General features: G+C 41.7%; 1 protein-coding gene across 1 annotated transcript; it reads right to left on the reverse strand.

The window, feature by feature from the left end:
- Positions 1-159: 159 nt before the first annotated feature.
- LOC139377699 (testis expressed metallothionein like protein) lies at positions 160-12,077 on the reverse strand. The gene is made up of 11 exons (XM_071120540.1): positions 12,012-12,077; positions 11,381-11,509; positions 10,756-10,818; positions 9,567-9,735; positions 9,158-9,300; positions 8,866-8,942; positions 6,611-6,676; positions 6,300-6,402; positions 1,241-1,378; positions 765-898; positions 160-397 (listed from the first exon to the last, which is right to left on the reverse strand). Exons 1-11 carry the CDS (start codon positions 12,075-12,077, stop codon positions 214-216), a joined length of 1,272 nt encoding a protein of 423 aa, XP_070976641.1. The 3' UTR covers positions 160-213.
- Positions 12,078-15,605: the final 3,528 nt, after the last annotated feature.

Raw genomic sequence — 15,605 nt, forward strand, 5'->3', positions numbered from 1 at the left:
TGAGACTTAAACTAAAGTGAGTGAATAAGTTAAATAAATTGACGCATAAATACATGCATAAATCAATTATGTAAGAAATAAATACATACGCATACACAATTCACAACATCTTGTTAATAAACATGTTGATAAAAAATGGCAGTTTAAATGTCATCATGTCTAGAACAGACCATATCCAAAATGTTAATCAACTTGTCCTACATGAGATTCTATCTACGAGCTAGTAGATTTAAATATTGACCGAACAATCTGCGTCAAACACTGGCCGAACTCCTCCAAAATCATTTTCTCAGCTTGACACAGCGTGTAGCCTTCCTTCTCAGCCTCCTCTGCTTGCGCCAGAAGACAGCCGCATGTGGCTTCCACGACGTCGAGCGTGATGCACGACAGAGGACACCTATCAGCCAAAAGACCAACAGTGAACAAAAGAAGGAAGGAGGAGACCATTCTCCTCTCCTTACAACAACAACATAATGCAATTAGCCAAGTCCTGAAGAGACTAAATTATTATTGTCAAGTGAAATGAAAATCATCTTACACTACATATGCATAGATATTCATTCATGGCCTACTTCCTAGTCAATTACTTATTAAGCCATCATGTTTAGGATTAATTTATTATGATTTTTAAACAATTCATTATTTAATTGACTAAACCTGGGGGGGGGGGGGGGGGTAAGGGAGTTGGACAGAAAGCAGGGAATGATTGCTTTCGAAAACATTTTTTTAAATCTATGACATTGAATTAATTTAGATGTCCTCACTTGTCCTTGTCACATTTGGCCTTCTTGTAGAAGGTGGTGTCAGGGCTGTCCCACACCATGGTCTTCCTCTCTGGACTGTCCTCATAGTTTCTGCAGCCCACACACTTACAGGTGGATGAGCACATTATCTTGGCCTGTATGGGACAATAGAAACACTACTGTTACAGACTAGTATTCTACACTGGCTATACCAAACATTAGGAACACCTTCCTGATATTGAGTTGCAGTGCCCTTTACCCTCAGAACAGCCTAAAGGACTCTAACAAGGTGTTGAAAGCGTTCCACAGGGATGCTGGCCCGTGTTGACTCCAATGCTTCAAACAGTTGTGTCAAGTTGGCTGGATGTCCTTTGGGTGGTGGACCCTTCTTGATACACACAGGAAACTGTAGCGCATGAAAAACGCAGCAGCGTTGCAGTTCTTGACACTACAGGTTCCTCTTAAGTCAAACAGAGTAATGTTTTATCCATATATACCTCATAGCACTCGCAGTAGTTCTTCAGACAGCCTGAGCGTTTGCAGTTGCAGCCCTTGTTGTGGCGTCCTTTGATCTCTCCCAGTTTCCCGTTTCCAATCTTTGGTCTGAACGCCTCGGGATTTCTGTCCAGACAAATCTTCAGGAAAATTATATGTTTATCAATCTTAAAATAACATAGAAAGCAGTCTACCAATAATAATTAAACATTATTTATCACCAACTCCCTACACGTCTAGCTCAGTTGACGTTGACAATATTTTTCACTTACAAGATGAAAGATACTGACTAACACTAAAGCATACACACAAAAAAATATTCTACCTAAAAGGCTTCTTCGACTGTCCCCATTGGAGTACCCTTTGAAGAACCCTTTTGGTTCCAGGTAGAACCCCTTTGGGTTCCATAAAGAACCCTTTCCACAGAGGGTTCTATCTGGAATCAAAAAGTGCTCATTCCATGGAGGGTCGAATGTCTGCAGGTTTTTCAATTAAGATCTAGTCAACCAGGTGAGGGGAGTTTCTTACTAATTAGTGACCTTAATTCATCAATCAAGTTCAAGGGTGGAGCGAAAACCCGCAAACACTTAGCCCTCCGTGGAATGAGTTTAACACGTGTTCTATGGGGACAGCCAAAGGTTCCTTTTGGAACCCTTTTTTCTACAGGTGTAGGGGAACCCTGGTCCACTGAAGCTGTTGTCTTTCTGTCTGCTGGCAACTCCAGTGGCTCACTGAGCCATCAAACTCCCCTAATAGTCTGACCCTCTAACCTTGGGCGAATCCATAAATGGTTCAATTCAAACCCTGATGAGTTCATTCAAGCAGTGTAGTGCCTGTCAGCAATGACAGCAGGCAGATACTATGGGTGTCCTCTCAACAACTTCATCAGTTGTTTCAAGACATGACTAGCACTGTTGTGGTGACCATATCATTGGCACACCGGCAAACAAAATTCCATGTGACTAATCAACTAATCTCCTTTCGTGGACTCTGGACATGCGTTGGTTGTACCCAACTCACTAACAACCATCAGGTCCTTATGGCCTGGTACTCAGGGCTCTATTGTCCCTCCATCAGGTCCTAATGGCCTGTTACTCAGGGCTCTATTGTCCCTCCATCAGGTCCTAATGGCCTGGAACTCAGGGCTCTATTGTCCCTCTAACCACTCTGACATCTATGCAAATGCAATCGAAAATCACATCAAACACTCATCAAAACAGTATCGTGCTTTTAAAACTCACCTCACTGTGCTACACCGGCTCCGACGCTCATGGGATGTGGCAGGGCTGGCAAACAGTTACAGACTAAAAAGTAGGTGCCCAGTGACATGAAACAGGTCAACATTCACAAGGCAGCAGGGCCCGACGGATTACCAGTATGTGTACTCCGAGCATGTGCTGACCAACTGGCAAGTGTCTTCACTGACATTTTCAACCTGTCCCTGACTGAGTCTGTAATATCAACATATTTCATGCAGACCACCATAGTCCCTGTGCCCAAGAACACTAAGGTAACCTGCCTAAATGGCTACCGAACGTAGCACTCACGTCTGTAGCCATGAAGTGCTTTGAAAGGCTGGTCATGGCTCACATCAACACCATTATCCCAGAAACCCTAGACCCACTCCAATTTGCATACCACACATGATGCAATCTCTATTGCACTCAACACTGCCCTTTCCCACCTGGACAAAAGGAACACCTATGTGAGAATGCTATTCATCAACTACAGCTCAGCGTTCAACACCATAGGGCCCTCAAAACTCATCACTAAGCCAAGGACCCTGGGACTAAACACCTCCCTCTGCAACTGTATCCTGGACTTCCTGACGGGCCGTCCCTAGGTGGTAAGGGTAGGTAACAACACATCCGCCACACTGATCCTCAACACGTAGGCCCCTCAGGGGTACGTGCTCAGTCCCCTCCAGTACTCCCTGATCACTCATGACTGCAAAGCCAGGCACAACTCCAACACCATCATTAAGTTTGCTGATGACACAACAGTGGTTGGCCTAATCACCGACAACAATGAGACAGCCTACAGGGAGGAGGTCAGAGACCTGACCGTGTGGTGCAAGGACAACAACCTATCCCTCAACGTGATCAAGACAAAGGAGATGATTGTGGACTACAGGAAAAGGAGGACCGAGCACACCCCCATTCTCATCGACGGGGCTGTAGTGGAGCAGGTTGAGAGCTTCAAGTTCCTTGGCGTCCACATCAACAACAAACTAACATGGTCCAAGCACACCAAGACAGTCGTGAAGAGGGCATGACAAAACCTATTCCTCCTCAGGAGACTGAAAAGATTTGGGTCCATAGATCCTCAAAAGGTTCTACAGCTGCACCATTGAGAGCATCCTGACGGGTTGCATCACTGCTTGGTATGGCAACTGCTCGGCCTCCGACCACAAGGCACCACAGAGGGTAGTGCATACGGCTCAGTACATCACCAGGGTCAAGCTTCCTGCCATCCAGGACCTCTATACCAGGCGGTGTCAGAGGAATGCCCTAATAATTGTCAAAGACTCCAGCCAACCTAGTCATGGACTGTTCTCTTTGCTAACGCACGGCAAGCGGTACCAGAGCGCCAAGTCTAGGTCCAAAAGGCTTCTTAACAGCTTCTTCCCCCAAGCCATAAGACTCCTGAAACGCTAATCAAAGGGCTAGATGCCTACTGGAGAAATTATTTGTATTGCTTTTAATCTTTTTAAATGAATATCTTATTAACACTTTGTTCTAGCTAGCTATTTGTGTAGGTAGCTATCAAGTAAACCCAATGATACACTGCTGCTACTTTCTGTTTATTATCTACACATAGTCACTTTAACTCCACCTACATGTACATATTACCTAAATTACCTTGACTAACCGGTGCCCCCCCGCACATTGACTCTGTACCGGTACCCCCTGTATAAAGCCTCGCTTTTGTTATCTTTCTGCTGCTGTTTAATTATTTGTTACTTTTATTTTCTACTTAATACTTTTTTTCTTAAAATTCTTAAAGCATTGTTGGTTAAGAGCTTGTAAGTAAGCATTTCACTGTAAGGTCTGCGCATGTGACAAATAAAATGTTATTCGATTTTTTTTACATTTATTCTATTTAACTAGGCAAGTCAGTTAATAACAAATTATTATTTTTTGATTTGATCAACATGAAGAAAGAAGTTCAACAATAAGTTGAAACTGAATGTAAAACATGGTAGTTGTGGATGTTGTTTTAAAGCCTATCACAACGAAATGGACTGTGCTTTCTAAGGTGATGATTACTTCAAAACATCCCTTCGCATATTAGAGCTTATGTATACGCATAGGCCTATGAGCCCAATCCCGAAAATCCTGATTTAAAATAATGATTGTGCTGTTATTCAATACATACATGACAGAAAAACATACAAAAACCCCAAAAAGATTTAAAGATTTATTTTGTACATAATTGGTCCAGCCTATACTCCAAAAATGTAAAGATTATAGTAATCACCTTTGTGTGGACTGTATTATTATGCATACTGGATGGACTGGTTATCTTATGCTACACTCCAACATTACTATCCATGAGTCTGGGAGAGAACCTACAGGCCTAGGTGATGCTGTTGGTTCATTGATTGTGCAGGGCGGCTACAGAGTAGGCTGGTTAGCCTACAATTACAGTGAATTAGTATTTGATTTTGAATAGGGCATTTTCACCACTATGCGTTTCCATCTCCTCTCTCTCCTCAATTCCTCTCTCCAGCGAGCAGAGAGGGGCTGTCAAAAGTTTAATGAAATACGTTTAGTTGTGAAAACATCGATGTTCCCGAACAGATTTCACTTGGTTTCCCAAATTAAGCACTGGGTAGCTGCAGGAACATAATTGGAGAGCCCATGGCATACAGAGTTTAGACGGAATATCACCTGTCGCACAGTGAGAGTGTGCATGCTCCTCAAACAGCGGTGGAGTGAAATAACTGGAGAAGCCTACCAGCGTGATTGAAAAAGAAACCAACGGGGGGCTCCACTCGCTATTTGAGTGCATATGGCTGACGTCTTTTCCCCTGCCTATCTGATAATGGGCCATTCTAAATTCAAAAGGCACTCGCACATTTAAGCTATCTTTGTTGCAGGTGTATGGTAACAATTGAATAACATGACAGAAGAAAGCTGCACGCCTCTCTTGCTAGTGTCACTGTCCTCTTGAGGCCGATGTGTAGAGCTTAAAAAAAGAACAGTGATACTAGCAAGAGCAGCACGCTGGTTGTTTCTTTTTTCTAAATCGAAATAAAGACAAGATAAAATTGAGAATAGTGAAAATAATATGAACACTTGATGAGAGAACAGCGTGTGCAGCCTGAGGCAACGAACAGAGCGCAAGCTTCTCACATCATCAATAGCCTATAGTTACATCATAAAGCCCATATATGTTCTGATTTCTAAGACATTCTACGGTTTGTATCATTCACGTCTGAAGTTGACAAATAAGTCTAAACCTAGCGTATAGCACCTGTTTCAAATGATCACTTTTACGCTCAACATAGCCACTTCATATGCATTCCGGAATGGGAAAAATATCCTTTCTATTTTATTCAGCTATGTTCAATTATGTTCTTCTAACTATAAAATTATATAATATTAAAGAATGACAGACTTATAAGCATATCTTGTCTGCTAAATGAACAAGCCCACAGCCTATGGCATGGCGCATAGCCAGATAACATACAGAAGGTAAACTCATATTCTGTTCTTTTGAAATACATTTTCTTCATATCGTGTTTCTTTAGACCTGCCTAAAATATAGAATGGATGTGTTGTGATGATGTATATTAAATTGATTTATTATACTTTTTAAAAAATGTAAAATGTTCCAAAGGGACGCATCAGCGGCTTGTATGTGTGGAGGCCTGGAGATACTAAACATGTTTATGTTAATTAACGGACATTTACGATGGGACCAGCAGTCTTTTGCATGATAATTATCGGCTGACAAAATGTCATGACTGCCACAGAATGGACAACTTGTAATCAGTAGGGCCAGGAGTTGTTCCTAACCAGGAAAAACTCTAATGAGACAAGTGTTTCACTGTACCTTGATGGCCTTGTATCTCTCTGACTCGTGCTCATTGTTGTTGCAGCAGTTGATGCAGTTGCAGTTGCTGCAGACGTCGCCGTTAGCGAAGCAGTCACAGTAACTACAAAGACGGCATACACAGTAATTAGACCAGTCATGATGACATAATGTACATTGGCAAATAACATGAGGAGTGAAGGTCTTAGGACAGTCATTGCTTGGTCATTCTACAAACATTCACACGTGAGATCACACTTGTCAGTCTACATAACAGATAACAGAGTAGGAAAGAAACTACTGTATATCTCACTGGTTGTGATACAACTCACAGTTTGAGACACTGAGATTTAGTGCAGTTGCAGGGCTTCTTGGATTTGGAGTCCCATAGAGATCCACTGAGACTTGATCAAGGTGAAAGAGAAGATGCAGAGTTACTACCATGACCTGCTGACCATATGATCTATGACAATATCTGCAGTGTCATAGTCAGCTAGCTAGCACACGGTTATAGATCTACACTGCTCAAAAAATAAAGGGAACACTAAAATAACACATCCTAGATCTGAATGAATGAAATTATTAAATACTTTTTTCTTTACATAGTTGAATGTGCTGACAACAAAATCACACAAAAATGATCAATGGAAATCAAATTTATCAACCCATGGAGGTCTGGATTTGGAGTGACACTCAAAATTAAAGTGGAAAACACACTACAGGCTGATCCAACTTTGATGTAATGTCCTTAAAACAAGTCAAAATGAGGCTCAGTAGTGTGTGTGGCCTCCACGTGCCTGTATGACCTCCCTACAACGCCTGGGCATGCTCCTGGACAGTCTGCGGTGCAACGTGGCGTTGGTGGATGGAGCGAGACATGATGTCCCAGATGTGCTCAAATGGATTCAGGTCTGGGGAACGGGCGGGCCAGTCCATAGCATCAATGCCTTTCTCTTGCAGGAACTGCTGACACACTCCAGCCACATGAGGTCTAGCATTGTCTTGCATTAGGAGGAACCCAGGGCCAACCGCACCAGCATATGGTCTCACAAGGGGTCTGAGGATCTCATCTCGGTACCTAATGGCAGTCAGGCTACCTCTGGCGAGCACATGGAGGGCTGTGCGGCCCCCCCAAAAAATGCCACCCCACACCATGACTGACCCACCGCCAAACCGGTCATGCTGGAGGATGTTGCAGGCAGCAGAACGTTCTCCACGGCGTCTCCAGACTCTGTCACGTCTGTCACGTGCTCAGTGTGAACCGGCTTTCATCTGTGAAGAGCACAGGGCGCCAGTGGCGAATTTGCCAATCTTGGTGTTCTCTGGCAAATGCCAAACGTCCTGCACGGTGTTGGGCTGTAAGCACAATCCCCACCTGTGGACGTCGGGCCCTCATACCACCCTCATGGAGTCCCATTTCTGACCGTTTGAGCAGACACATGCACATTTGTGGCCTGCTGGATGTCATTTTGCAGGGCTCTGACAGTGCTCCTCCTTGCACAAAGGTGGAGGTAGCAGTCCTGCTGCTGGGTTGTTGCCCTCCTACGGCCTCCTCCACGTCTCCTGATGTACTGGCCTGTCTCCTGGTAGCGCCTCCATGCTCTGGACACTACGCTGACAGACACAGCAAACCTTCTTGCCACAGCTCGCATTGATGTGCCATCCTGGATGAGCTGCACTACCTGAGCCACTTGTGTGGGTTGTAGACTCCGTCTCATGCTACCACTAGAGTGAAAGCACCGCCAGCATTCAAAAGTGACCAAAACATCAGCCAGGAAGCATAGGAACTGAGAAGTGGTCTGTGGTCACCACCTGCAGAACCACTCCTTTATTGGGGATGTCTTGCTAATTGCCTATAATTTCAACCTGTTGTCTATTCCATTTGCACAACAGCATGTGAAACTTATGGTCAATCAGTGTTGCTTCCTAAGTGGACAGTTTGATTTCACAGAAGTGTGATTGACTTGGAGTTACATTGTGTTGTTTAAATGTTCCCTTTATTTTTTTGAGCAGTGTATAACCATAATTTCTATGTGAATTTGGTCGGATCGCCCAAAAAGTTACATATTGAAACTTCACAACTTTTACTCCACTAGATTCCTAAAGAAAATATGTACTTTTTACTCCCATACATTTTCCATGACACCGAAAATTACTTGTTACATTTTGAATGCTCAGGCAGGCCAGAATTCTGGTCCAATTCACACACATATCAATATAACAGGTTGCCCTCCCTACTGCTTCTGATCTGGCAAACTCACTATACACAAATACTGTGTTTGTAAATTATGTCTGAGTGTTGAAGTGTATCCTTCTATCTGTAAATATAAAAAATTTAAAATCGAGCTGTCTGGTTTGCTTAATATAGGGCATTTGAAGTACAGCATATATTTTTTTACTGTTACTCAAGTATGACATTTGAGTACTTTTTCCACCACTGTACTTCAGTACATCTAAAACTAGATACTTTTAGACTTTTAGTAAAGTAGTATTTAAGTGGATTCATGTGGAATCCTTTGCATTTTTCTTATCGTTTTAATGGAAAACCGGGACAAATTCCATTTGTCACATCCCCTAGTGTTCCTACCGTAAGACACTGCTTGCCGTGGACTGACCATCAGGGACCATACATAGGGAGTCAGGATACTCAGGATACTGGTGGTACTGGCAGGACAACCATATACATGTCACTTTTCAACTTCATGGTCAACTGTTATGAAGTTCATTTTTCTTTTTAGCTTTTCAAGTTTGATGGTTGATTTAGTGTTATTTATCAGTAGTAAAAGCAAACATTCTGGCCTACATTTTTTGATTGTTAAAGCCACAGTTGATCTTATGCAGGTCATGAGACTTGAGGATGAGACAGACATGCTACTGACCTGTGAGAAGTAGGGTGCAGGTATGTGGTTGTAGCTGTATCCAGAGCTAGGAGGACCAGAGAAAACCAGATGGTTGGGGGAAAGGAGGCTGTGGTTGGGCCCAATGGGAGGCAGGCTAATAGAGGGCAGGTAGGACTGAGAAGCTGTAGTACATGAAGAATGAGATTGGTGTCGATACTGCACAACACATCATACCCTGCTATGAATATTTATTTATCTAAAAATACATAATAAACATTCTGGGATTAAATAGTTTATACATCAATATTGGCTTACTTATTAAGACGTATTGAAATAACCAGAACAGCTCAACAACAGTAGGCCTATGAGGTATGGGATGATCAAGATTCTTCATGGTAGCCTACACGTCAACAACACAGCACTAAGACGTGATCTGCCTGCCTCTAACCTTTTCCCATTGAGTAGCTCTGCTCTGAGTTTTCCTTAGAGGATGTGGTGTAGTAGTGGGTCTCTGGACTGGAGTCAGGGTGGCCAGGAGGCAAGGAGTGGAGCATCTGACCTGGGCTACAATGGTTCATTACCACCATCTGCCCTCGGCCACTCATGTTGCACACAACCTAGATAAAGCCCCACAGTGGACGTGTCATAATATCCATAAAACCAAGCAGTCAAATAGGGAAATGGTTCCAATCGTTTTTCCACCATTCCTTTTGCCCATAGGGGATTTTGAAACACTTAAAATAAGGGCTGTGTTTTGTGTAGGCTTACCCTGGTGTGACTTTTTGGTAACCATGTAAATCTCTCGGATAAGGTGACTTATCAATATATTCAGCTCTACTCTGAGAATAGAAAATGCTAATTAGCATCAAAGTAGACATCATGCAAGACTACAAATCCCTGCAAGCTTCTGTACGTAATTTTTAGCTGACATTTTTGCGAACAGGCATTGTGTCAATTTAAGACTTGCCAAAGACAGTTCACAGAATTGTCAATTTAAGGAAATGTTGCTTATTTATTCATTAGTAAATGTTGTTAACATTAGATAGTTAATCCAGAGATTCTTACCTTTGCCTTGATTCGGCAGTCTCATCCAGATCATGGCATTTGTAGTTCTGTATGAGCTAATTCGCATTTCATTTTGAGGGGGTAAATACAGGCAAATATACTGATAAAAGTCACCTTGCCCTGAGAGAGATTTCCATCGTTATCAAAACGTCACGCCAGGGTAAGCCTACACGAAACACAGCCATTATTTAAGTGTTTCTAAAATCCCCTATGGGAAAATGGATGGTGAAAAAACTATTTCCCTGTTTAATTGCTAGGTTTTATGGGTATTATGACTCATACTGTGGTACTCTTATGGAGTTACAGTTTACTTCTACACACTCACAGAACCATGTCCATCTGTAGAGTAGGCCTTCATTGTGGAATTGAATGTGTACTGTAGTGCCTAAAGGTAATACATGTTGTTGATGATGGAAAACTGTGCCCAGTGGAAAATTCCCACTGGGCACACACTGGTGTTTCCACGTAATTTCAATGAAATTACATTTAACCAACATAGAATAGACGTTGTATTGAAGTCTGTGCCCAGTGGGTTTTATATATATCTCTCAGCTAAACAATTAGACACTCACAGTGGCGTTCTCCCCAAGCTGATGGTCTAGGTGCTGTAGATACACAGTGAGCGGCCCATTGGCCTAGAGACCGAAAACACAGAGATTTTATAATCAGATGCCTGGCATTTCATAGCTAAAGATGCATATCACTGAGAATCCACACAGTAATGGTCTTGAGTTATGGTTGTTATGAAAGGCCCTTCACATATCCTCGTTAGAATTATTGCTTAACACAAACTAACACACCATTTGACTCTTGTAAGGTCATTGCGATCATGTTTAGAATACTGCTCTATCTTTTGACTCAGAGAGCCCTATTCAATAATTACCATTCAATCAGGTTTCCAAGGCTAGATCAAATCATATAAATTATCTTTGCTATGCAAGACTGCATATTAAAATTGTCATGCTGACATTTAGCCCGTTTTTCACACAGTCAACCCTTTTTCATTGATCACATGAATCCAAGAATGTGTCTATTCCTGCAGTGCAAAATTCATGAAATAAATGCTTTCTGGTAAAGGTTGTATATGGCCCTGCATTATACATTATTACCATTTGTCTGTGTCATTGCAAGCATGTGCAGTATGTAGGTTACATGTACACTTGTACTCATCAGACAGTAAGTTGGAAATCCTCTTACAGACTGACTGATGTCCATTTGATTCTGAGGCATTAGCTCGGCCATAGTCTCCTGTTTGCGATAGGACTCTGGTCCGTGGTCATCCTTGCTGTCTGGGCAAATGCTCGCCACAGCATCATAAATTTCACCCTGGACAAAACAAAATAAAATGAATATGTAACATAACACAAACTTGAATTAGAGCAATATACTGTACCACCTCAATAATTGATAGTGATGTCAAAATATCCAATAAAATATCAGTGTATTGGGTAAGTACATTCTGCATCGCCGGATGCCCCGGGTTTGCACCTTTTAGACCATTCTATTGGTAATTTTTAAAATCTCCACCCACTCGGGGCGCCAGGTGTTGCAATACAAACTCACCCATAGATTGAGGATTGTAATATAATTTCTAAGGTTTGTTTTTGGTTTGAATTAGCACTTACTGACAACATATTGCTGTGGACTGGGCCCTCAGATGACCACTGGCCACCAAGTGAACTGAGATGACTGTTATTAGCTAAACTGGGGTTCATTAAATGGAACGGGCTAGACTGGGGGAGCACATAATCTCCATGAGTAGCAAATTGGTATTGAGGGAGTGAGGGCTCAGCATCATGTGGAGGTGGGTAGAATCTGTAGTTGGTACAGTGGTGGTCCATCCTGCTGGACCCAGCTTCTCTGCTGTACCCTGACCACTCTCCACCTGAACCATGGGGCATCACTCCTGGCACACTGAAGTCAGTGTGATCGCCTGAATCAATGTTGACGTCCAATGTTCTTAGGTGGCGACCATGGTTCTCAGAGGAATAGACAGCGGAGGTTTCGGATCCATTGTCCAAACTTCTTTGGTTTTGCTCTTTGAGGCAACTCATTCTGAAAACAAGGCTCCTACCTGACAGAAGCATAAATCAGTGACAGTGGTGTTAGCCTGGATAGTTAGTAAAACACTGGCCCAGAGATGCATTGTAGGCTGACTTCATGGTTAGAATCAATGAGCATGGTTCTAACGATTCAATTTAGCCTTAAGATGCTTTTGGGAAATCGGCCCAGATGTCTAGTATAGTTAAATTAGCTAGAGAATCAGTCAGTTCACCATTCAATAATACATTTGACATATAGCTTTCCTTCGTCATGATTTTAGGCGTTAGCATAGCTAGAATAGATAGTTGAGCTAATTACTGTAGCTAGCTAACTTAGTACAATACTATTCATATAAATATTTTACGTTTTTTTCTCGACCTCTCTTGTTCCAATAGCTATTAGTTGGACAGTTCACAACAAATAACAATGCTTGTGTTTCAAAGCTAATTAGTACTAGCTAGCTACCTCCACCAATAACTTTACCTGACAGTCAGCTGTGGAAGAACCTTTCCTGAGGCGAAGTGACTGGAGGGAGGGGCGGTGCGAGCCACATCCATCTTTCAAAATGGATGCGTTCGATGGCTTGGCTAGTGCCAGGGGGGATGTTTTGGATTTGCACATTGGGGCTAGTAATCATGTTATATAATTTAAATGAGTAGTGAATAGGGATTGGACTGATTTACGAGGGAAATCATTTTTGATTGGCTTGTATTAGTTTACTAATTCTTTGTGTTTTTACACATCTAAATAGAATAGATATTTGTTATTATTGAATATTTTGTTAGTGTCCTATGGCGGGTGATCAGTGTCAGTTCGAAAATGCAATGCTTAAACGCTAAATATTAATGTGAAAATGGTAAATGCGTTTGTATTTTCAAATCAGTGTGCATGATTCATGCCACAATTAAATTGAACCTGCTCTAATCACCCTACCTGTGTATAAAATAATATGATATATTCTTTCAAAGTTGCTGAAAAATAAAATAAATAAAAATAACACATTTAGAAGGCAACAGGCAGGTCAAACTGACATTTTTTTCTGTAAAAATGGCAAGAAATAAGAAAAGAGTTGACAGACACTAAATCAAGCGCACCTCCCCTCATTGGTCCAGTCGGGTTGTTTTATAACCACACCTTCAGATTGTAACGCTACTAAAGTTCTGTCTGGACAGGCCAATCATATTTCCTAATCATCAAACAAAGTAAACTGACAGACATATTCTAAATAGTATGAATCGACATTTTTGAAAATGTCATTCTGTACTAATTATTGGGCGTGCAGAGGCCTCGGTCTACAAGGTGAAAGACCTGGCGAGAAGCATCGAGCGACCGACCACAATAAGTTACTGCGCGCAAACCACCCGCAGCACTGGTAGGAGAACATCATGTTCAACTTGTTTTATGAATTCCATCTAATTGGAATACACGTGTGAGGATATGTCTTGACTGTAAACCTATGGATGCATGATAAAAGTTGTTCTTCATCGGGATCTTCATAATATTGCCAAATCCTACAAAGGTGTTTATATTGTACGGCTTGGTGAGTAGCATAGCCAACATAATTACGTAAAATAGAGCGCAGAGTAATGCGGATGGATTCATTATTTTGTTGGGGATATGATCCTATGTGTATCATGTGCCATGTTTGGTATTCCAGCAGATGGCGGAAGAGTCACTGTATTGGGTTTTGGCTTGAGGTTCCTCACAGGGCTTCTCTTTAAATTAAAACATTCAAGTAACTTTGATTACATGCTCAATTTTATGTTTCAAGTACTCAACAGAACATGAAGAGATGCCAAACTGAAATAACCATTAGCTAATTAAACCTTATCCTCTTAAATAAAAACAAGCAACAACAAAAATGGTTTGTTTCTTGTGAAGAATGTTATTTTTTAAATGGTTGTGCTCTCTTTGTTATCAGATGTTGTCAGCCAGTCATGTATAGACTCAGCATTTCACGAGGTGTCATCCATACTGGGAGGTGATGGGCTCAACTGCCTCATAAACAACACAGCTGATCTGAAGACAGTGACACCTGACGAATTTCGAGAGTAATACTGTTTCTACTCTTTTTGCCACCAAGGTAAATGTATTTGTTTCACCTCTAGAAGAGCATGAATGAGAAACCTCTTAATTTTGTTGGAGTACAGAGGATCTTCACATACCCAAGTTTTATGACCGGTTCCCTACTTCATCTAAGAAACCTACATTGTAACTGTCCAGATCACATTGTCATGTTTTTGACTGAGTTGTTTATGTTGTTGGCTCTTGTAGGCATTTCTGCCATTGCTCCGGGCAGCTGCTGCACGGACCACTGTAATGGGGATCAATAGGGCAGCTGTGATAAACATCTCTTCCATACTGGGCTCCATTAAGGCCCATTGGGGAGCCGGAGCAGCCTTCAAAAGCTATGCTTACAGGACCTCAAAGGTGAACAGCAACAGTAATTGTCCTTTCAACAGAGCCCATATAAACATTACAGATCATCTCCGGTTGCAATATTGGCCATAGGATGTTTGGGTGTGAAGATAATTAATCTGACTGTTTGTATGTGTACACAGTCATTACATGTCCTGTCCATCTCATTTTGTTTACATATGTAGGCTGCCTTGAACATGGTGACAAGTTGTCTGGCCATTGACCTGGAATCTGAAGGGATTCTGTGTATAGCCCTTCACCCTGGCTGGGTGCGCACTGATGTAGGTGGCCCATATGTGAGTGTCTCATACTCTTGGTTGAGGTGTTTTATGATTGGGTCCTTAATATGAATACATTATAATATATTTCTGTGTATCTCAATAAATTGACTGTTATGCAGCATTTCCTGTCTATTATGGAATAGGTGGATTTGAGTGCGGAGGATCATCTTTGCTGTCTCTGACAGAAAAGCATCATGGGGGATTCTTCAACAACTCTGGAAACAAGCTACCATGGTGAAGCTCAACTTTGAAACAGTAACTTGTGTAATGTGCAGTTGTACTGCCGACAATTCACTGGGACAAAACACTGAGCAGAGATCATAGAATACAACGCACAATTGCAACATCTTGCTGTTAGGTTTCTCTGCAATCTCTGATTTCTTTGTATTTAGTTGGCGTGAGAGAGAAGCTGGAGACTTGACATTTTAAATTTGAGATTTAAAAGAAAATCTGAGTTGTTTTCGTTGTTGCACTTTCTAAGGTAATCTCACTGTTTGCATAGAACAACTATATACTGTATAATCAATATATAGGAACAAAAAAGTCTTGCCATTCAAAAAGTTTTATTCAATACATTTCTTTCAAATTATAATAGGAACATGTTTACTCTGTATAGGAGATTGTTGTAAATCATGACACCAGTATCCAGTATAATGGGATATGCACAGACAATGTACTTT

Source organism: Oncorhynchus clarkii, chromosome 2 (genome assembly GCF_045791955.1).
Source record: "Oncorhynchus clarkii lewisi isolate Uvic-CL-2024 chromosome 2, UVic_Ocla_1.0, whole genome shotgun sequence".
In the NCBI taxonomy this organism is placed as follows: domain Eukaryota; kingdom Metazoa; phylum Chordata; class Actinopteri; order Salmoniformes; family Salmonidae; genus Oncorhynchus; species Oncorhynchus clarkii.